Genomic DNA, 23,577 nt, shown 5'->3' on the forward strand with positions numbered 1-23,577 from the left:
CTAAGCCAACACACACTCTCTCTCCTCATCACCTAACTTGTAGGTTAAGCGAACCATGTCAGCAAAATCATTATGACATGGCAATTTATTTGATGCAACTTCAAATTGAGCAAAATTTGAAAAAAAAATAGAGATTGATACTGATATAATGCATGGAAGTGTTACTAGTAATGATAACAAAGACATTCACGTAGCCAAAGTCTTGGTCTTCCTGGAATCTATTGAAGTTTCTTTCCCGTTAGGTCTTTTTCACTTTTGCTTCACTTTCCTTTCCAGACAAAAAAGCACGTGATATGAAGTAAAGTCTCCGAGGATGTTCTCTACATACTACGAAACAAGCACTTGTGAACAAAAAATATTTCATTTTCATTCCTCTTACCACTGATGTTCATGTGAAAAGCACCCAAATTTGAATGGATGACAGAAGTGCTATAGCCTTGTCCCAAGAAAATATCATTACTACTTCAATACTTTTGACATATGTATGTAACTTTATGGGAAAATTTGTCGAAAAAGTCCTAAAGTTATTATATATCGATCAATTTAGTTCTAAACTTTTTAATTTGACCAATTTAGTCATAAAATTTTTAATAATTCGCCAATATAATCCTTTTTGGCCAGAAAATGCTGAATTTGTGATCATGTTACGGAGGATAGCTAGCATTCACATCAGCAACTTTAGGCTAAAATTGGCCGGAATGACTATATTGACAAATTGTCAAAGGTTTAGAACTAAATTGGCTAAATTGAAAAGTTTAGGATTAAAGTGGCCGTTGTACAATAGGTTTAGGATATTTAAGATAATTATCCCATGACTTTACAACTATCATTAATGATCGCTTTGTAATAATATATTATGAAGAAAATCAAGAAACATTTATTGGCTTACGAAAAAATATACAAACTATTATCTAAAAAAATGCACTATTTGGCAAATTAGTTGTATTTGGTAGACCCGACAGACAAATAAAGAACATATAAATGTGCGAATTTCTTCAAATGAATAAGAAGAAATCATAGTAAAGTTTTAAATTATGTATGCCTGAAGAGTTACATGTAATAATAATGTTATTTATTAACATAATGTCCAACCGATAGAAAATCAAGTAAATACAAAAATTCTATCTTCAATCAAATGTTTGATAATCCATTAAAATATTTCAAGCAGAAGAAAAGAAGATTCTTAGGCTTAAATATATATTAAATCTCCAATTACATGCACTTGTGTCCCAAACTACCTGAGCATATACTTTTGTTGATTTGGGTGAGGAGATCAAGGGGAAAGCAATGGAATTGGCCAAAAAAGGGGCAAGAACAATACTTTATTTTTTGAATTTTTGTGATCGAAAATTATGGTGACAGTCAATTTTAAGCATGGCATGTACTAGTAATCGGAAAACAAAGGCATTCACACAGGGATGGATGGAAGAGGAGGGGTGTGAGAAGCGAAGCGACAATGCCAATTTGCGTCCTGTAAAGTCTCGTCTTTTTTCATTTGTTCTCTTTCTCTTCTGCTTCACTTTCTAGACAAAAAAGTACGTGATGTCCACTAAAGTCTTGGTCCTTCCTGAGTTTATGGTTTATGTACATGAACAGAGAGCACTTGTGGACAGAAAGCATCCTTGAAAGGTCTTGGTCTTCGTTTGATCTTTTCGGTAGGTGAAAAGTCTTGGTCTTCCTGGACTTTATAGTTTTCTCTCACTTTGCTTCACCATAACCCTTGGGTGTTCTCTACAGTGACTGATATACCCATGGCCATTGAAAGATCTTCTTGGCTTCCTTCTTAGCTTCCTTCTTATACTAAATTTATAGTATTGTTAATTTGAAGCAAGACATGTAACGCGTGGAAAGTCTACTAGTAATGGAAAAAGAGACAGTCATATAGGGATGGAAGAGGAGGGATGTGAAAAGTGAAGCAGTGAAGCCAATTTGCATCTTGGAAAGTCTTGGTCTTCCTGGATTTGATTACCGTTTCTTCCCCACTTTCTCTTTTTCACTTTCGCTTCACTTTCTAGACAAAAAAAAAGTACATGATATCCAGTAAAGTCTTGGTTTTCCTGATGAAAACTACTTTATGAGTATGCTATCTCGACAAGCAATTGGAGTTAGATTGAAGAGACGATGTTTTGATGCACATTGTGTCCTTGAGTTAGATAAATCAACTGTTCTCCTTTTTCTCCGGATCAAGACTTTTGGTTGTCGTTCGAAAGAGAATAAGAGGTGATATTTCTTTACATGACCAACTTAGAGGGCATGCATATCTTCGTCAAAAATTTATACTTACCAAGTGTTTTGTTGGTTTTTTTTTTTTTTTTTTAAAGTTATAGGCTTTTTACGTGGCAACTACAGTGCTAAAAGTTCGCAGCAAAATGGGCGGCAATGATCTGCTGAAGGGTGCTAAAGTAGTTGTTGATGATCGTGAATCGCTTAATAGGAGAATCGTGGTCTTTTGAACAGAAAAAGTTAGCCCAAAGCAACTTGCTTAATGGATTAGTTGGTTATTTGTGAATCGTCTACTATTTTCAGAGTAAAATTAAGCAATTTGCTTCATGGATTTGTTGGTGTACCCAACTCTTTTTCTTGTTAGCCCAAAGCACGGGTTTCTATTCTCCTTATCGAACAATCAAAGTTACCTATCTTTGATAACCTGTAGATGTATAATAGAAAGTAAGATGCCATTGTCAGGTGGATCGTCAACATTTATTTCAGTCGATGCAAGTTGCACAAAGATGCTTGTAGGTCGGTCCTATTAATTGTGGTCAACTTCATTGATCATTATCACCAACTAACAATGTACAATCTACTAAATACTGTAGGCATCACACTTATGAACAGGAAAATCGTGCAAAGGACCACGATTCTCGGTCATCAACTACTACCTCAGCACCCTTCAATATATCATTGCTGCCCATCTTGCTGCAAATTTTCAGCATGTAACTGCCATGTAAAAGCCTACATTGATCGCATATTCACCAATAACGCATAAAACAAAGACATTGAAATCTTAAGGTTACTGAGAATGTACGGATGCAAAAAAAAAAAAGAAGAAGCCTTGGTCTTGGTCTTTGTTTAATGTTTTTGGTAGGCGAATGTCTTGGTCTTCCTGGACTAAATAGTTTTCTCACTCCATCAGCCCACTTCTTCTTAAAATAAGATAGAACTAAGCAAAAAGATAGGAAAAATTCAATAAGTTCTGGACAATTTCAACTGTTGCTCATGAGTTCCTAAATTGAAAGATTCAATTTATAAAATACGTACATACTGATTATAAGCCGATGCGTTAGCGTGGGCACTCTACTTGTTTGTGTGTATATATATAGTTGGTCACTCCTTGATGAGCCCTATCAATTATTTACTTTCCCTTTCCTTAAAAGTTATTAATTAAAAAAACAGATGATTTAATCTAAAAATCTATTTAGATGTGAACCCAATTAATGAGGTCAATTGACTATGAAATATGAAATTTTATTAGATAACTAATGTTCGTACGCGTGCTACGCACAGATGTAGACATATGAATATTGCGCACATATTTTCAAATTACATGTAATTAAAAATTAGGAATTAGAACAAAATGAGCTGTTTCCGTGGTTGATTGTTTCAAAATATCACTCCAACCTTAGAACTTGGCATACTTGAACCAAACATAATTACCTACAACAAAATTAAAATCGTCAAATGCAATAATCTAATTTGGTCCGTAGAGGCCTCAACTGCAAGCAATGTCAATTTTAATTGACTATCAAAAGTTAAAAAAAAAAACAAATACAAGACTTACCATAAAGCCAGTGAAAAGCACCAAAATTAAATTGACTTAAATAAAAACTCCATAAAGGAACCCCATCAATTTCATTCTATATCTATGGCTTCCAAAACTTATCAAATTGACTTAAATAAAACCAGATAATGAGGTGCATGATATTTCTTACCTATGTGCTGGCAATCAAGTATCTCAAGCTTTTTTCCGTTCAATAAATTATCTCAACATTTCAAATGTGGTTCAACGCAAGACCTCTATTGAAATTGAGAACGAAAAAATATCAATATGACACCAACACTATTAAATAGCCATTAACTGTCTACATTGGCGTCCGATATGTTCCTTGTAGTTTCAATTTTGTATCTTGCAGGTCAAAATAGACGTTCCAGACGATATCATTTGTCTCTCAAAGAGTGTGAACAAATTATCTACAAAAAATATTATATTGGCAATTCTGTTGTAATTGGTTAAGAAATCCCAGTAAAGTTTTATATTATGTGTGCCCGTACAGTTATATCTTATGATAATATTATTAATATAATTTCCAATCGAAAGTAAATCGAGTACAGAGAAATCTTCAATCAAATGTTTGATAATCCACTAAAATATTTCGAGTGTAAAGCTCTAATTTCTATGATCACATGGTTCCAAGAAGAAAATTTAAAGGAAATCGATATTGATAACTTAGTCTCCCAATGTGCTTGACATTTAGCCAATGATTTTTTTTGGGGCATGAAATCAACAACTATCTCCTGATCTCTTTGACATGGAAGAATGAATAATCTTACAAAAGAAAATCCCCAATATCATGCTAAGAATATTTGCGGCCTGCAAAGTCTTGGTCTTCCCGGATTTTATTAAAGTTTCTTTCCCATCAGCACTCTTTTCTTGAAAGTGCTTCACTTTTGCGTCACATGCAACGCGTGGAAAGTATCTACTTTTACTTCGCTTTCCAAACAAAAAAGCACATCTTTCCGGACAAAAAGCACATGGTGTCCAATAAAGTCTATGGGGATATTCTCTAAATATTACGAAACGAGCACTTGTGGACAAAACGTATTTTATATTGATTTCTCTAATTTTTTATGTGCATCTTTAAAAGTCTTGGTCTTCTTTTCAACTCTTTGGTAGGTGAAAGTCTTGGTCTTCTTGAACTTGATAATTTTCTCTCTCCATTCGCTCATTATCACTTGGCTTCACCATAATCCATGCTTGTGCCCCTGCTCAATAGTGTTCTCCTCTTGCTCGTCCAAACCTAGTGCTTGTGCTTGTTGAATTGCTGTCGTTGATCTCATCCTGTTCACCGATCTGCTCCAGAAAGTCTATTTCGAATAGGTAAGAGACATCTATCTACTTGCTCTGTTTTTCCCTCAAACTGATGCAGCAAGAATTTCGCTACCTAAAGCATCGGATTTGCATTTATTAAATGAGAGCAACTACCTATTCTTTCTGAAATCTTTCTAGTAATGGAGGCAAAAACAATATTTTGAGCAAAAGAAGAGGCAGCAACAGCAACATTATTTTGGTTCTTAAACCGATTTCATGCCTATCTATAATCCTGATTAAAGTTGATGTCAAAAACTTGATGTCAAGTTTAATAACAAAAAATTGTTACTTCAATTTTTGTTAGATACTAATATTAGGACATTAAGATTAATTTTTAATCTCTCTATCATTGTTCTTTTTACTTAACACACACTGAAGTGAAATGATTTTACACGATTAGCAATCCCAAGATCTAAAGTATTCATTTATAATGGAATCGGTATTTTTATCCCTCTCGCAAAGTAATTATTTTATACCGTCAATGTATTCGAATTGTTATCCATGAAATTGGATCGCAAGACGATAGCTTCATTCCTCTTCAGCAAAGATTAGTGGGAAAGTCACGTTTGCCATAATTTTGTGGTGCCAAATAAAATAAATAACTTTTGTTGTGTCTTCTCGCATATTCGCTCTTATAATAAAAAGTCCTTATTATATAGATGTAGTGGATTCACCATCAACCGAAAGGGGTAAGATGAATTAATAAGGTGTTTGTGATTTAGTATTCTTTTAATGTGTGCCAGTGTAATTCTTGAAGTAATTCTTGCCGAAGCCCCAAGGGTGTTGCGTGTGAACGACTTGTTTTCATCATGCGAAAATCGATGATAGTTCAGTGCAAGACAACTAATCCATGTATTTTCTTTCAAGACAGTGAAAAATGTCCAGTTGTTCGTGTTGAAGAATTAAATTTTGAATTATTAAAATCAGAATTGTGCTTTGTTAGAAAAAGAACACGCATAGACTCGTGTTTTGTTAGAAAAAAAGGTATTTCTACGTCATAAACGTTTTTGAGATTGTTCATCTTTTATAATGCGCATTAACCTCGTATCAAGCAGACTTCGCATATTGTTCAACCCTAAAAAGCCCAAGTTTTCATTTTATATTGTACACTTCTAAAAGAAACTCTCTTATATTTGTTGGGCAGCAATAATCTGCTGAAGGCTTTTTTTCTTGGTCGAAAAAGGCTATTGAGGTAAGAGTAAATGATCAGGGATGATAGGAGAATCGCCATCTTTTGTAACACGATTTCCTGTTTATTAGTGTGAAGCTTAAAGTATAATTTTAAATAGATTATATATTGTCAGTGGGTGATATTTGACGGGTTCACAATTTCCAGATGAAGATAAAGCAACTTGCATAATAGATTAGTTGGTGTGCCCGATCGTTTTTCTTGTTTAGCCAGAACCATGTGCTTTGTCTTCCTTATTGAGCAGAAAAAGTTAGCCGTATTTGATGACTTTACATGCTCATTCGCATTGAAGGAAGAATTGATAATATTCTTATATCTTAAACACGTGTGAATTTTTAGCACTATAACCGCCACATAAAAAGCCTACATTGATAGCATATTCACCAATAAAGCAAAAAAAAAAGACATTGAAATCATAAGGATACTGATAATATACGGATGCGAAAAAAGCCAACAAAACACTTGTAAGCAATGTAGTTTTTGACGAAAATATGCATGCGCTCTAAGTTGGTCATATGTAGAAGAATCACCTTTTATCCTTTGTTTTGGATGCCTACAAGAAAAGTCTCGATCTGAAGAAAGATGAGAACAATTGACGAAGCAAGCACTCGTGGACAAAAACCATTTTATTTTGATTTGTCTAACCTTTGGTGTGCATCCCTTGAAAGTCTTGGTCTTTCTTTATTTTTTTTGGTAAGTGAACATCTTGGTCTTCCTCGACTTCGTTGTTTTCTCTCTTCATTAGCTCATTTTTACTTTGTTTCACCTTAACACATTTGTCGTTCTCTACAGTGACCGATTCACCCATGGCCATTGGAGAGATCGTTTTGGGTTCCTTCTTGGCTTCCCTCTTTCAGGTCCTGTTCGACAAGTTGGCTTCTCTCGCATTGGGCTATGCACAACGGGAAGGAATTAGCACCGCCCTGCTCAAGGAGTGGGAGGAGATGCTGGTCACAATCAATGCAGTGTTGGCTGATGCAGAGGACAGGCAACTCAGGGGTAAGCCTCTAGTGAAACTGTGGCTGGACGATGTTAGGGACTTGGCCTATGACATGGAAGACTTGCTTGATGAGTTCGTGATCCAAGCCGGTCAGGTTGACTCAGAGGCGAAATCCAGCGCAAGCAAAGGTCCGGAGAAATGGAAGTTCTCTTTCTTTGTCCGAGATAAATCCTCCGGATCGAATCCAAACCTGTGCTCGCTCGTGTCAGAAACTAAGGTACGAGAGATCAATGACAGGTTGAAAGCGATTGTCACCACGAAGGCTCGTCTAAGCTTGAAAGAGAATGTTGCAGACATGTCCAACTTCAACAAAAAAAGGGACCCCACTAGTTCTCTTCTTGAGCCTCAATTTTTTGGCAGGGAGAAGGAAAAAACAGAGATACTTGAACTATTGATAAGTGAGGTCGAAAATTCTGATGCCACGCTGAAGATAGTCCCCATTGTTGGGATGGGCGGTGTTGGAAAGACGGCCTTTGCTCAGGAGCTGTATAATGATACCAAAGTAGATAGCTATTTCGAGATAAGAGCGTGGGTTTGTGTGTCGGATGTTTTTGATATTCTTGACATAACAAAGACTATTTTGCAATCAATCACCAGGTCGTCTTGCGAGCGTGAAGATTTTAACGGGCTTCAAGTTAAGTTGAAGGAAAATCTATCCGGGAAGAAGTTTCTTGTGGTTTTAGACGATATCTGGAATGAAGAGTACGGAAAATGGACTGCCCTCTTAAAGCCATTTGAATCAGGGGCTAAGGGAAGCAAGATTATCATCACGACTCGCAACAGTACTGTTGTGTCCATAACAGGAGCTACGCCGTTTCCTTTGGAGGTGTTGTCCCTTGATAATTGTACAAGGTTATTAGCCCTTCATGCTCTTGGAGCAACAAATTTTGAGAAATACCCGGAACTTGAAACAATAGGCAAGAAAATAGCTGAAAGATGTAAAGGTTTACCTTTGGCAGCGAAGATGTTGGGCGGTGCCCTACGTAATAAAAGGAATCCTGATGAATGGGAAGTTACCTTAAATAACAGAATATGGGGTCTTCCGATGGCACAGAAGGATGAGGTTCTCCCCGTTTTAAAATTGAGCTATGTACATCTTCCTTCCTATTTGAAGAGATGTTTTGCTTATTGTGCAGTATTTCCCAAAGATTACGAAATCGAGAGGGATGAGCTGATACTCATATGGATAGCGGAGGGCTTTATAGATGGACGAAACGCAAAGGAGAATATCTTGAGATCTGGACGGAATCACTTTGATGAGTTAGTATCCAGATCATTTCTTCAACAATCAAGTGTTAACGCATCTAAGTTTTCAATGCATGATCTTTTGAATGATCTAGCAAAGTCAATTGCGGGTGGGACTTGCTTTAGCTCAGGGGATCCTCAGCAGGCAAGCAATGAACATGATGCATCATCTCTTGAAAAAACTCGTTACGCATCATTCGTCTTACCGCATTACGTTACGTCAAAATGCTTGAGGGCATATCACAGAATGAAGGCACTAAGAAGTTTAATTCTAGTGCATGTTGGATCTAGTGGGGGCGTTTTCAATATTTCCAACAAGGTGCTACATGACTTGCTAGCAGAATTGAAGTATTTGAGGGTGCTCTCAATATGTCACTGTTCCATTGTAGAGGTACCGAATTGTGTTGGTGATTTAAAACATCTTCAAAATCTCAATCTCTCATACACTCATATCGAAAGGCTACCTGAGTCAATTGTCGGCTTGTGCAAATTACAAGCTTTGATCTTAAGAAGTTGTCATAACCTTTCAAAGTTGCCTCAAGGTATCACAAAGTTGGTCAGCTTACAGATTCTTGATATTAGAGATACGATGAGTCTAAAAGAGATGCCGTTGGGTATCGGTAATTTGAAAAATCTTACTATCTTATCCAAGTTTGTGGTAGGACTAGATAAAGGGTCGAAGTTAGAGGAGTTAAAGAACCTGCCACATCTTCAAGGAGAATTATTCATATCAGAATTACAAAAGGTGGAAAAAGTTAGAGATGCAGTTGATGCTAATTTGTTTCAAAAGCAAGGCCTTACCAACTTATCCTTGCATTGGGATGAACATTTGGGAAATCTCCGGAATCATGAAATGCAGATGCTTAACTCTTTGCAACCTCACACTAATCTTGAAAATCTCACTATCTCGTACTACGGTGGTTCAACATTTCCATCGTGGTTAGATGGTTCATCATATTCTAAATTAGTGTCTTTGTGCTTGCGGGACTGTCCTAATGTTATATCGCTACCCTCACTTGGACAACTACCTTCACTTAAAGAATTATCTCTTGAAGGTCTGCATGCAGTGAAAATGATAGGCTCCGAATTTTACGGAGGTAAAAGGCCTTTCTCATCCTTAACAACTTTGAAGTTGAAAGATATGTTGGCATGGAAGGATTGGTTTCCTTACGCCGGGGGCCCAAAAGAAGAAGTCCCATTCCCCTGTCTTCAGCATCTTGTTGTCCAAAGTTGTCCTTCATTGGTCGGGACATTACCTTATCAACTTGATCATCTCTTAGAGCTCAAAATCTATCATTGCCCGCGTTTGAATGACTCAACCGGTGTGGTTTGTCTTCCATCTCTTCATGAGTTATATTTTGAGGATTGCAACATGGAGATCTTAAAGAGTTTCGTCAACCTAACTTCTCTAACCATATTGAAAATTGAAAATCTTGCGGAGCTTGTTTGCTTTGATCCAGGGTTTATGAGCTGCATGCGTAAGTTGAAGGAGCTCGATATAGGAGGCTGTGGCGAGCTAACCTACATGTGGCAAGATGGAAATGAAACGCGAAAACTTACTTGCCTCGAGAGTGTAGTCATCGGAAATTGTCCACGATTCACATCATTTGTGGCGGAAGAAGGAGAGATAGAGCTGTTGTGCAACCTTGAAAGGATGGAATTGAGGAATTGCATGAGTTTAGAAAGGCTTCCAAGCAAGATGCATGCAATTAGACATTTGAGCATTTCGAATTGTCCAAAAATCATGGGACTAACCATTCCTCAAGATGACCCCGACAGCAATAACACGATGTCACAACTTGAATATCTGGGGATTAATGATCAGGATTCTCGGATATCATTTCCGTTTGCCGAGGGTGGACTTGCCGCTCTGAGGGAACTTTGTATTGAGAAGTACGAGGGACTGAAATCTTTGGCTATTAGCTCTTGTAAGAATCTAGGAAGCCTACCGCAGCGTCTTCACACGCTTGCCCATCTCACTCATTTGAGCATATTTAATTGTCCGGTACTAGAGATAGAGGACTTCCCTCCCCTTCCTCTCACCCTGTCGAATTTCGCTCTCAGTCAATGTCCGAAGATAAAGTCTATCACCAACTGTAACATTGCCAGCTGTAAAAATCTCACTGAATTGGATATAAATCGCTGTCCAGAATTGGAGGTGGAGGACTTCCCTCCCCTTCCCATGTCCCTATCGAGACTCGTACTTTATATGTGCCCGAAGATAAAGTCCCTACCAAATGAGTGGCATCGTCTTACTTCCCTCCGGTATCTATATATTACGGGTTGTGAAAATATCAAATCCTTCCCCAAAGGGGATTTGCCTCCCAATTTGCAGTCGTTTTACATTTATGAGTGCGAGAACCTGAAGCAGCCAGTGAGAGAATGGGGCCTACACATGCTCGCTTCCCTCGAGAGTCTGGGAATTGACGGAGTAAGCATGGGAGGGGAGGGAGAGAAGGTGCGGTTTCCTTCGGAGGAGAACGAGGAGGAGGAGGATGCGTGGAGTCTTCTCTTCCCTTCCTCTCTAACCAAACTTGCCATTGGAGAGATGAAGAACGTGGAAAGACTGTCGAGCGGTCTTCGCAACCATCTCTCCTCTCTCCAAGAGTTACGGATCCACGATTGCCCGAAGTTGAGGTACTTGCCAGAGGATGGCCTACCTCCCTCCCTCCAAATATTGTTTATAAAAGGATGCGAGATTCTGGAAGACCGATGCTCAAACCTCGGTGGCGACTATTGGCCCCTCATCCAAGACATCCCTCTCATCTACGTCGACGGCGTTCGGATCCAATGAAGTGAAATCGATCCACTTTCGCTTTCATTTGCTGACTGCCGCGGTTCGTTCTTCCATCTACGGTCAGATTTCTATGGGTTTGGGTAAGTCCTTTGGTCTTGAACGCATCGATTTCGTTTCTGCACTCCAATTCGATGCTTATAAGCAAATGCAGTAGGAAGAATGGGGGATCCAGATCCCTATTTTGACAGCACTATCCTCTTCCTAGTATGTCAATGTTATGTCTCATTTTTTGCAATTTACAGAAAAAGAAGAAGCGTTTAATTTTATTTGGTGTATTGATATGTTCTAAATTTTCTTCTAGTGATTATGATCTAAATAAGAATAATCCCTCTCAAAATCTAAAAATAGGATTAGTTATGTGGAAGCTGTGATATGATTGTGAAGAAAGGGGATGCTGTTTTTCTTTTTTATGGTTTTCTTTATCATCGAGAACCTTCTTTTTGTTGATGATGATCCTTCGTAGTGTGAAGTAGTCTGTCTGGGGCAGCTCATGGCTCCAAGCTTTCAATACAACTCCAATTCATGATAGGATCGATATTCATAAACCACCTTCCGTTTGGGTCTTGATCTCTATTGGGTTAGGAACTGTTACTTACAGCTTGCTAGAAATTTTTAGCCAATATACTCATGTTTATTTGGTTGAGATTGTAACAATATGCTGCCTGCCTCTGTGTTCGAATTGTCAGCAATGAGCTCCGAGGCAAATATATTCAGCAATCAGTTGTTTGCGTTTACTCCACTGCGGAATAAGATTTCGTCATACATTCTGTCATTTTGTCTGAAAAGACCTTCTTATGTGGCATTCTTCCCACAGGGAGTTCCGGAACAAAAGCTTCAAGCTCACTTGTGTTCCGTTGGTGTAACTGGAAATCTTGCACTTCAACCAATGTGTACCTTGTATGATACATCTCCTCCCTCTCTGCTACTGTTGGATCTGTAAATTTTTTGTTGAAGCAATTTTCGTATGACATTGTGAAGCTCTATTAGAGGTTAGTTAATTTGTAATCTGAATTGCAGTTCACTCTGTACTTTCTCTGAGGCTTTTTGGATGTTATTGCACATATAACATGGTGCTTTGGCCATATCAATAGGTGGTCAGAAAACCAGAGTTGCATTTGCCGAGATAACTTTCAAGAAACCTCACATAGATTTGCTTGACGAGCCATCCAATCATCTGGTAAGTTAACTCATTTATTTCATCCTTGTGACTTTTATTACTATTTCAGTTAGCTTGTTATTGTCTTGCACTAGTAGAACTTATTGGAATCTGGTCTTGACATTGAAAATACAGAAGAAGCAATCAGTGATCACAACTTCGGGGAGCCTCTATCGCCATGCTTCTAATTTATAATGAAATAGAAACCAGTGTAATTGTTCCAACTTGCAAAATATTGGGAATAGAATAGTTATGCCAGCCTGATCTGTGTTTTTGTATTATAGAAGTGTATAATACCAAGTTGTTCAGATAATTGTGCCTACAGGCAGTACAGGGCTTTGCACTTAATTTATGCAGAAATCTCTTTGTTTATAAATGTGGACTTTAAGTTCTGCTTTAATGACCAGTGACTACTAAAGTGTTAGCTTTGTAAATTGCTAGTTTCTTGTCTAAGGATTGATGAGTATGATTCTGCGTTCTTTACTATCCCAAACTGCAGGATTTGGATGCAGTTGAGGCTTTCATTCAAGGTCTGGTCTTGTTCCAAGGAGGAATTCTGATGGTGAGATTGATTTCTTGACAAAATACTTGAATTTGACCAATGATTGATCGTCTTCGCAGCTAATAGCCCTCTTTTCACCTTGATTTGCAGGTTAGTCACAATGAGCATGTAATATCTGGAAACATGGACGAGCTCTAGGTGGTTTCTCAAGGCAAGGTGGCGCCTTTCCATGGGAATTTCCAGGATCATAAGAAGATACTTCAGTCCTCTTTGAATCAGGCAAGTTTAGTTCTTGTCATCATCCAAGATTGGTTCAATGGGGTCACGGTACCTTACAAAACATATAATGAGGCTTAGCTACAGAGAGAAAACAAAAAAGGACGTGGAGACGATTGCTGCTGATATACAGGATGTACTCACAGTTACAGCGGCCCACGTTTGTCGTTTGATTAGGGCTCGTGGAAGGACAAGTCTAAGTTTTTGACATTGAATATGCAGTATCATTTGCCAATAGCTTAAAAAATGAGTCTGGATTGCAGTCCCGGTATAATTTATGAGAAATTAGCTGTATGAAGATATTTTCCCCATTTTTGATGTTTGGCATGAGTTGGAAAAATTGGTTTCAAGCCTAACTTGTTAATCTAGGGTTATAGTGGCAATCTTTATCTGTATGCATGTTTTGACATGTGCATTAAAACCTGCAATGTTGCTCTTCCAATGGTTTTCGAGCACCAAATTGTTCACCTCTTAACATTGCCTTCTTTTCCACTCAGGATGCTTCTTTACTAGCACTGGAGGTTTTGGTGATATGAGCACCCAATGAATGAGGTGAGGCCGGTTCCTAGGGTGGGCAGCTCTGGCCAAGTGTGCGGCACGACATTCAAAAAGGGGATGCGGAGACTAAGGAGTCCAGCATGCCTAGAGTTGGGAGTGCTGCGAGCTGGTCCTCGCACTACTGAGTCTTATGGTTTATGGCCCTTTTTTGGCCAGGCCATTAGCTATTGAATGGCCTTCTATTGCTTATAACCCAGTCACCCTTTCTCATATATTGACAATTTTCAGGCTCTCATGGTCGTTTGCTCTATGTTGAGAGTTTGAGATGACATTGCTTTATGCAGCTGTTCCTGTTGCTTATAAAACCAAGCCTTTACAGAACCTGATCATGCTATGTGCAATAATATCTTTCTGGCATTTCAGTTAGCCATCATGCAGAGTTTATTTTATGTTACGTTTTTTCACTTAGATGTCTATTGTGTTACTGTTATCTCTACTAGGAAATGAGACCGGAACGATATTGTTAAATGAGGAAAAAAGCAGACCAAAATAACTTGGAGCGTGCCGGTTCTCGTATGGAAATTGAGTTAACCTGACGCATTATGAAGGGTCATATGAACTTCGATAATAGACAATGATAGCATGTTAGACATTAGGGCTAAAGCAGCAGTCAATCTTGCAATTTTTAAGATGTCAATGGGAACTTGACATGTGCCGATACAAACTTAATAGGAAAAAGAAGATGGAGGGAAGCTGTCAATACTCAGCTAATATCAAATTGCAAGTCAACAAAAAAAAGGAGTAGGCTAGCTCTATCTCTCAATTGCCTATCCTGTGCTCGAGAAGGTCCCCCAGTTCCTCGGCAGAACCTCGGGGTGCATTTAATTGTCTTAGATGAGACTCGGGATCTTCCTCAGTCCATGGCACCCTTCGCTCATCCCGCCCGTCCAGACATGGCGCCCTTTTTCATTATCAGTTTTAGTGCCTGATCTTATTGTTCTGCTTGCAGGACCTCTTTAGTCCTTTGCAGCGGCCATGCCTCCTAGTGTTAACTGAAAAACGTGTTCGTCAAGTCTAACGCACATGGATCAAGTCTCGGTCTTCTCTTATTGACATGATGAGCTCTTGCTAAATTTTTTGAGTGAAATTAAGTGATGGTATTGATAGATGTACATCGTATACATAGCACAGGCTGCACAGCTAATCAACTAGTCATGCTTAGAAGTATTCTCGATATCCACTTTCTTATTTAATTTCTCCACACAATATTCATATTTGACACATCTATGGATCTCCTTTCAACATTAGGTATACTGTAAGTATCATGCTTAAATTAGGACTCCACCTATCCATATGTAGACTCAGTACCGATTTTCTCACATATTTTGATATAGATTCCTAGATATTTTACCTGGTCTCTGCAGTATAATTGGGTAAAATTCAATGAAGTAAAGTATATAGCTAGATGAAAATCCGGCACAAAAAGGATATAGCTTCAGCTTCGGGTAGGTTTGGGGCATCCAAAACCTTGCAGACGCATTGCTCACCTTTGCCTTTCCTAAACATCAACCTAATTGTGGCTGCAAGAGCCAAAACATGCCCACCTGCAGGTTTCTTTTGGGTCTAATATGAATACACCACCGCTCGGATCAGCTCCGACCGGAACAAATAAATCAAAGACAAAGTCGTCAAAAAATCATCTTCTTCCTAACTCATGGACTGCAACTACTCTTATGTATCACTAGTTTGCACGAATCAGTATGAGCTTAGTGCCGTCCCCAAATTGCTGTCTTTCGGTGAGCAACCATCAAAGGGTTGTTTTACGAAAAATGCGATATTTCTAGAAAATATTTTCCATAAAGTCATTATCCAAGAAAATAAAAAAAAATTAATATATTTTTTATTTTTTAAATCGAATTTTTAATTTTTTTTTTCTTTTTTTCTTTTTCCTTTATTTTTGGCCGATTGCCGGCCGCCGTGGCCGGCGACCGACCATAGGCGAGGACGAGCTCGCCGGAGGCTGGCGAAGCTCGTTCTCGCCGATCTGGCAAGGCCTCGGCCTCGCCGGCCTCAGGCGAGGCTCCAGCCTCGCCGATCTGGCGAGACTCAAGCTCTCTGGCCTCGGGCGAGCTCGACCTCGCCGGATCTAGCGACGTGGAGCCTCGCCCGAGGCCGGCGAAGCTCGAGCTCGCCCGAGGCTGGCGAGACTCGAGCTTCGCCGGCCTCGAGCGAGGCTGGAGCCTCGCCGGGATCGGGCGAGCCTCGAGCCTCGCTCGAGGCCGACGAGCTCGAGCTTCGCCGGCCTCCAACGAGGTCGTCCCGCCCCGGTGGCCGGTCGCCGTGGCCGACCACCGGCCGGAATAAAAAAAAAAAGAAAAAGAAAGAAGAGAAAAGAAAAAATAAAAGAAAAAGAGAAAAAAAAATAATTAAATTTCGATTTTTTTTAAACATTTTTGTAAAGAGGGAGAGAGTGTGTGGATGGGTCTAGTAGGTGGGTTGGACATGGGTTCCAAACTCAACCAATTTAGACCCATTTATCTTTAAGTTTTAAAATTTAAAACCCATTTAAGGTTAACTCTTTAAAATTAAAGTGACCCATTTATTTTTAAATGGGTCATATATGGGTTTAAGACCCATTTTGACACCTCCACTCTTCCGTAAGCCTTGCAATTTTTGCTCAGAATCTCTGTGAAACTATGCCACACTCATGCTTTTGGACATTGTACTAGAGAGTTCCCTTGTGTGGGATTTAGAACCCAACATCAAACGGTGAGTAGTTTTATATTACTCTTTGTCCATGTTGGGCTGTGTTTATAGTTGATGCATTTCATTAGCTTACTTTTTGTTCGGAAGAAGGAAATAGGCGACCCTCCATAAAGTAGGAAGACTAGTTTTTGCTGTATTTAGTTTCCATTAAATTTTACTGTCAAATTCTGAATTGGATGACATGTGGCAGTTGACAGGTGTACTAATTTGGTGTTTTACCTTTCATTTGTTACATATGTATCAGTTTGTGATTTTTCATGATACTAATCTAATTTAACATAGGGTAAATTTGTCACAAATATACCAGTTTGGGGTTTTTTGTGATCAAAAAATTAGTTTAAGGTAAATTTATCACAGATGTACTAGTTTGGGATTTTTTGTAATTAAAAAATTAGTTTAAAGTAAATTTGTCACGAGTGTACCAGTTTGAAGTTTTTCATAGTATTAACCCTAATTTTTATTACTTTAGAAGTTATTCGATATGACTTCAAAATATTTTTCTTTCGATTGTGGTGATTAGATCTCTTCTCAAGCCTGACGAAGCCATGTGACCTCTCAATAGCATGCCATGCTCGACTAAGTTCCTAATAGCATATAAGGTTGTGTTGTTCAAATTCCATTGGCTTAACATAAATAGGAGCAGCAGAAAAGATACGTCGGCCTCGCCCTTGCAATATTTTTTGCATTTCATACACGAAGGCGACAATGTAGTCGACAAACTTTTTGGGTTAGCATCACAGGTATGTCATGTCATAGATGAATGGCTTCTTGTTGCTCACATGAAACTTAGGGACATCTATGGCAAGGGTGACAAAAGTGTCCATTGCAGAGAAAGGAAATGAAAGTGCTTGGGAGCTCATTATATGCCTCTAGGATGCTGCGATGTTATTAGAGGTGACATTGAAGGTGGTTATGGATGGATGTCACCCTGCATGTCGAAGACTAGGATGCAAAAGGCGATGGAAGAGATGATTTTCCTGGGTATGGCACTTTGGACTCAAATAAACTAGAAAGATTTTCTCTCTTCTTTTTGGGGAGGAAAGGTTGATTATTAGAGTTTGGTTTCCTTATTGAAAAATGTATGCCTTATTACATTCTGTAAAATTTATGAATATCTATGACAATAACACTAATTTCACGTATTTTTTTTACCAAACCCTACGATTCGATTCGATTCAATTCGATTATCAATTCACAATTCGTAAATTTAAGATTTCGATTCACAATTTGCATCTTGATTTCACAACTATAAATACTTTGCTTAAACTATCTTAGTACCATGAAAGTATTAAAGAAGAACCAATATGTTCTATCACTAATAATTTATCATCCTCTTGGTGAGATATTTTAATTTCTCAAATGCACCCAATTTTGGGTGAGCCAGTGGGAATGCCGAGTGACCTTCAAAAAAGGTAACCAAAATTCAAAACTACACAAAATGGGTAGGTAGTGAATGCTTAAGGGTCGGGACAACTTCCTTATGGCACCTTCTTTCCCTCTTTGCTCTTTAAGGTATCTAGCGAAATGGTTGCTGGATTCCCAACTTGCAAAAGATCTGGTTTAGAACTCACAAATAATTCTAGAGAAAATCAGAAATAACATAAAAGTTATTTATTAAGCATCAACCAATTCATGTTTATCAATCTCACCTTTGTTGTGGAAGCAAGCGATCGATGTCGCAACCTACCCCCGTCTCGATCAGGTTTAGGCTAAGAAGTATTTGTCGATGGATGTGAATAACGATTAATTCATTTGAAAGACAAACCAAATGGTTCATTAATCCAAAGACCGAGGCACTCCCAAGCCTCATACCTCGCGTGACGAGAATTTTTTAATTTACGCATTTGATTGGAGTCACCACTAGTCATGATCAAGAGTCGGCTAGAAATCCTGATCGAGACGCGGGAGTGTCGCCTCGATACGCGCAATGTGACATTCCTAATTTCGGCCCATTTTTGGGATTTATAAAACGTGTAATTCATCAGTGCGCTTATAATAAAATCTCGCCCGGAATTGATTACTCTTGGGTTATTTTTTTTTAAATTAGAGATTTTGCTAGAATCGCACTCGATCGAATTTGACCGTTATTTAGAGCCCGAACTTTGGTATTGAATTTCTCGGAGTTTCGTGACGAATTTAATTGGACGGTGTCGATATTATTGTGGCCAGCGTCAATATTGCCCGGGATAAGTGAAAAGTGAAATTTGGACCGGATGCGGATTTCGACTAATAAACCTCCTTAGTAGAGTTATTATCTTTTGGCCTTTTTTCTAATTTATAATTAGGGTTTTTCGTGGGTCGTTGGATCATTTTCAGATTTGAACGGGGATCGTCGGATCGCACTCAAGTGCGTTTGACTTTCTCTCTTTTCTCTCTCTCTCCTCCCCCACGTCGCCGCTGCCCCACGCCGCTGACTTCCTCCTCTTTCCCCGCTGCCCTCCCCCACGTTGTTTCTGCCTTTGCTGCTGCTGCTGACTTCTTCTACCAACTCCACCAGCCATCATCACTCCCCCATGCTTCACCTGACTCCCCACGTTGCCGCCGCCTCCTTTGCCGCCGCCGCCATGCCTCGTTCTCGCCGACTTCCGCCTTTGCTTTGCGACTTCCTCTCCATCACGTTCCGCTCCGCGATTGCTTCGCTTGCGCCGCCGACTCCTCCGCACCCCCACGTCCCCTTCGCCGACCAACTCCTCCTTCTCTCTCCCTTTTCCTTTTCCTTTCTTTCTTCTTGGTCTTCTTCACTTCGTTTCGCCGGCTTTGTTGTTTCGCTTCCGCTTGCCTCACCGCTTCTTGCTTATTCTTTCGCCACGCCGACCGGACCATTTCCTCGCCGGACCATCCACCGCCGTACACCACACCACCCCGTCACCCCAGCTCGTCCCCTGGCCGTGCAACACCGCCCCCAGCAGCCCCGAAGTTTCCCATCGCCGGCTGTTTTCCAGCCTCGTCGCTCGCCGTCCGCCTCACGTCACCACCACTTGGCCATCACCACCACCCACGATCACCCTCACACCATCACCGACCACCTGAGCTGTCATCCGCCGTCCGCCCTCGCCGTTGCTTCGCCGGAATAGCCATTGCCGTGCCGAGGCTCTCTATTGCTCCCGTTGCTCGGTTTTCTTGCTTAGGCTAAGAGTAAGTGCTCCCTAAGCCTTGGTTAGGATAATGGGTTATTAATGGACATGTTTAGGGGTGGATTAGGGCTGTGGATAGTTGGTTTAGTGGCTGGTTGTGCTTAGTTTGCTTGGTGGTGCTTGTTGGTTGATTTCCGGTAAGGTTGCTGCTGCGTTGCTGGATTTTACTATTTTTACTGTGACTTGTGTGGGCCAAACTTGAGGAAGTTTTCTTCATGAAAGTTGTTCATAACATCTTGAAGTTTGACATATATTAAATATGGAATTTTTGGAGATTATTTAATACCATTCGTAAGTCCATTTTTGGACCGAACTCAATCTGCCGGATTTACTGTTTATCCGACCTTTTGGTCTTTCCGATTTTCTATAAATTTTTCCAGACCTCTTTTCAACAAAATTTCTTCACAAAAATTGTTAAGAACATTCGTTTCTATAACATATAAAAATTTCAAGGCTTTCCAAAGTGATTTGGGTACTGGATGAGATGCATTTTGATGGTCAGGCGGCCTGACCGGATGGGTTGAATTTCGTCTGACTTCAAGTGACAAAAATAGGTGTTTACTGTTGGAACTGGGTTTCAAGTTCTGCATGAAAAATGTTTATCAAGATGTTTTATACGACATATCCAAAATTTATAATTTTTGGAGTTGATTTACTATTTATTTAAAAAGGATTTCGGTCACTGCACAACTGCCCAATTTGGCCCCGATTCTGTGCATACTCGGTTTTTCTCTCTCTCGGGGACTTTTTGGAGATTTTGTTACAAAAGAAAGGTGAGGCTTTTTAATTGATGAGTACATATTTAGTTGGCATTTGGTTAATTCATAAAGATAAGAATCGGTAATGGTTGTTGAGTGTGTGCATGGTCAAGACACGTTCCGTTTAGGCAAGGGTTCTAGACGATGCCCGACGGGGGTTTGGATGCCGTCTAGGCGGGGGTTCTAGACGTTGTCGATCGCAGTGGAGGCCTGATCGATGCTCCTTTATGGAATGCCGTCTGGGCAGGGGTTCCGGACGTTGCCGTTGCCGAAGTAGTGGGACGATGCCTGGTTACGCCAGAAGACCGGCGGGAGTTCAGTGGCTTGAGAGGTCGTTAATAATCTGGACTTAATGAGTGCGATTTGCATTGGGGAATGCTTTGCCTAAGTTAATTGATGAGCACGTCTAGATTATTAACCGTGTTATACATGATTACGCCTTGAATTGAGTTGTACAAGCTTGATGAGCAATTGGCCATGTTATGGCGTGATTCTAACGTGCAGGACTTGCGTATGTGCTGAGGCGAGGTAAGGGCGCATGTGATTGTTATGACATGTTAGATGTCGGTGTTGCATGATTAGGATTGTTCGGAGGTACGCGTTAGCCTAAGCGAGGCTTAGGTAGTTACTTATTGAGATTTATCTCATCTCCCATTGTTAAACATTTTTCAGGCTTGGAATGACGAGCAGTCATCACGTGTGGTTCGGAATTCTGGGGTGATGTTGGGCATTGGATGTATCATCCTTTCGGATGCCCTGTTGTAGAGGAGTTTACGAGTGCGAATGATAACCATTTTGTTTCTGTCCAGAACTAATTTTCTGTTTCCGGAAATAGGTTTGGAACAGAAACCCGTTTGGTAACACAATTTCATTTTTCTATTTCTGGAACAACCTTTTGTTCCAGAACTGATTCTAGACCAAAAATGAGAACAAAAAAAAAGTAGGTTTTCTATTTCTTGATGAGACATGAAAATCATTTTTAAAAGAACCTGTCTTCTCTCTTCAAAACACATCTCTTCCTAAATTTGGCCTCGGTCTGACCTGATTAGACCAATTCAAACCGGTTCAGTTCAGTTCCCGGCGGGAAAATAAAAAAATTTCTAAAAAAAAATAGAAAATTCAGAAAAATTGAAAAATTCCAGAAAATAAAAAAAAGTCGGATTTCAGGAAAATAGGAAATTTTGTGAATTTTTTCAAAAAAAATCAAAAAATCAAAAATTTCAAAACTTCACAGGATGGCTTAGAATATCTGTAGCCACCCACTTTGAGTGAAATTTAAATTTTTTGAAGTGCCCAAATGGTATTTTAGAAGACTCCTTAGTTTAGGGATTTAAAAGGGGTTTTAACCCCTAAAAAACTCTAAAAGGGGTTTAACCCCCAAAAAGGGTTCTAAAAAAATGGATTTCTGTTCCAAGAAATAGAAATTTGTATTGTCATCAAACGGGTTTCTGTTTCAGAAATAGAAATTTTTTGTTGTTATCAAATGGGTTTTTTTTTTTCAGAAACTCGTCTTGGGAACAAAAATAGAAAAATCTATTTCTGTTCCAAAAATTGTTTCTGGAACAGAATGGTTATCATTCGCGCCCTAAGTTAACAGCCCTTTTGTATCCGTGGCCTCGTTAAGAAGTGGATTTGTGTGAGGCTTGTAATTGTGTAAACCTCCTGGGATTATCTGTGTGATTTTATAATGGCTTGCTGGTTTTTATGGGAAGTGTTTTCCTTACTACCCCGTTTATTTGAATGTTTGGTGTGTTCGTATTTGCTTCCGCTTGCGTTTAATTGTTTGAGTTTCGATTGGGTCGGCGACAAGTCCTGGGATGTCATATACTTGATGACCTCGGAGGGATGTTATGTGCTCGATGGGGTTCGGGGCGTGACACGCGAAAACCAAAGATTCTAAAGTTCGGGGACTTGATTACACTAGCAACCTAACTAGTGCTCTTTCGGTACCTAAACTTGAATGTTTGCAAACTAATGTATCGGGCAGCTTATCGAAAAAGCTAAGATTCTACTTAACCATTTCAAAAATAGAAAATAACAATCAATGTATTAAAAGTGCGCAACCAGATAATCATGAAGAAAATAAACAACTAGCGACCTAACATCGTCTCTAAAAATAAAATGCAATCAAAAGCCCTAAGGTAAAGCTCTAATGGCTTATCCGATTTTTGAGAATTTTTTAGATGGTTTTTCTCATTTTTCATTTTTTTTTGAGTTTTTAACCTAAAATCTAGTGAAATTATGCCAAAAACTGATTTCTGAACATTTCCTAATTTTCTGATTATTTTTTGGAATTTTTCCGAATTTTTCTCGATTTTTTAATTTTTTAATTTTTCCGATATTTTTTAAATATTTTTTCAGACTTTTAATATTTTTTGGATTTTTAAACATTTTCGAATTTTTTTGGAATTTTTTATATTTCTTAATATTTTTTTGAATTTTTAAATATTTTTTTAATGTTTTTATTAATAAAATAAGGATTCGGACCGGATCGCCTGACTCGATCCGCCTAACCTCTGACCCGGCATTCCGACTCGCCCGGGACCCATTTTCATTTCTTTTCTATTTTTTTTATTTTGATTTTTCCCTTTTTCTTTTGTTTCTTTTCTGTTTTTATTCTCTATTTTTTTATTACCCTTCCTTCCCCTCTTCTCTTCTGCCATGCACTCCTGCCATGCACGTCCTCTATTTCTTTTGGTTCTTCACCGAGAGTTCCCTTTCTGCATTTTTTACCTCCACCGAGACCTCGCCGGGAGACCCCCACCGTCGGCCGTCGGCTCGGGCCACCAGCGCCGACGACCAACGCTGGCCTTACGTTGTCACCGCCGGCCGACGCTCCGGAGACCACTCCGACGACAACAAAAACACGCCCTCCCCCGCCGGCGACCAAAACTCACTTCCCGAACTCAAACCACAAACTGGCAAATAAACAAGCATACACATACTAAAACGAGGAGGAATGGGCTGACTAAGGCGGCCTCAAACCGCGGGCTTCGTAGGCGCGGGTGGAACGTCTCTGGCGAAGGTATGCATATGCGAAGCCGACTCGGACGATTCGTGTACGTGAACGTAGAAAAACGCAAGAGTCAGTGTTGATTCAATGAATACAAATACTAAACAAACGCAAAAACCGGGATCTAGACACTGGTTTCACATAAAAAAGTCATTCA

General features: G+C 39.4%; 2 protein-coding genes and 1 pseudogene across 4 annotated transcripts in view; 2 read left to right on the forward strand and 1 right to left on the reverse strand.

Moving 5' to 3' along the window:
- The window catches only part of LOC115676559 (meiotic recombination protein DMC1 homolog), a 66,322-nt pseudogene that overhangs the window by 16,897 nt on the left and 25,848 nt on the right, over positions 1-23,577 (reverse strand).
- LOC115676558 (protein WHAT'S THIS FACTOR 1, chloroplastic-like) overlaps positions 1-23,577 on the forward strand; it is a 73,211-nt gene that overhangs the window by 9,015 nt on the left and 40,619 nt on the right. The gene's annotated exons all lie outside the window — the stretch shown is intronic.
- LOC115676557 (putative disease resistance RPP13-like protein 1) lies at positions 4,820-14,182 on the forward strand. 3 transcript variants are annotated; one of them, XM_030599513.2, is made up of 6 exons: positions 4,820-5,095; positions 7,068-11,397; positions 12,132-12,306; positions 12,409-12,494; positions 12,973-13,035; positions 13,126-14,182. In XM_030599513.2, exon 2 carries the CDS (start codon positions 7,082-7,084, stop codon positions 11,312-11,314), a length of 4,233 nt encoding a protein of 1,410 aa, XP_030455373.2. In that variant the 5' UTR covers positions 4,820-5,095; positions 7,068-7,081; the 3' UTR covers positions 11,315-11,397; positions 12,132-12,306; positions 12,409-12,494; positions 12,973-13,035; positions 13,126-14,182. The 3 variants fall into 3 exon arrangements, with proteins under 3 accessions (XP_030455373.2, XP_056175001.1, XP_056175002.1); XM_056319026.1 differs by having other exon boundaries at positions 13,131-14,182; XM_056319027.1 differs by lacking the exons at positions 12,132-12,306; positions 12,409-12,494.

The sequence above is a fragment of the Syzygium oleosum genome, unplaced genomic scaffold, assembly GCF_021117445.2.
Source record: "Syzygium oleosum isolate NSW1041296 unplaced genomic scaffold, Sole_v2.1 Sole_v2.17, whole genome shotgun sequence".
Lineage (NCBI taxonomy): Eukaryota > Viridiplantae > Streptophyta > Magnoliopsida > Myrtales > Myrtaceae > Syzygium > Syzygium oleosum.

Bases quoted from the DNA above. Each gene is read 5' to 3' on its own strand.
- LOC115676557 (XM_030599513.2), top strand. From the start codon at position 7,082: ATGGCCATTGGAGAGATCGTTTTGGGTTCCTTCTTGGCTTCCCTCTTT.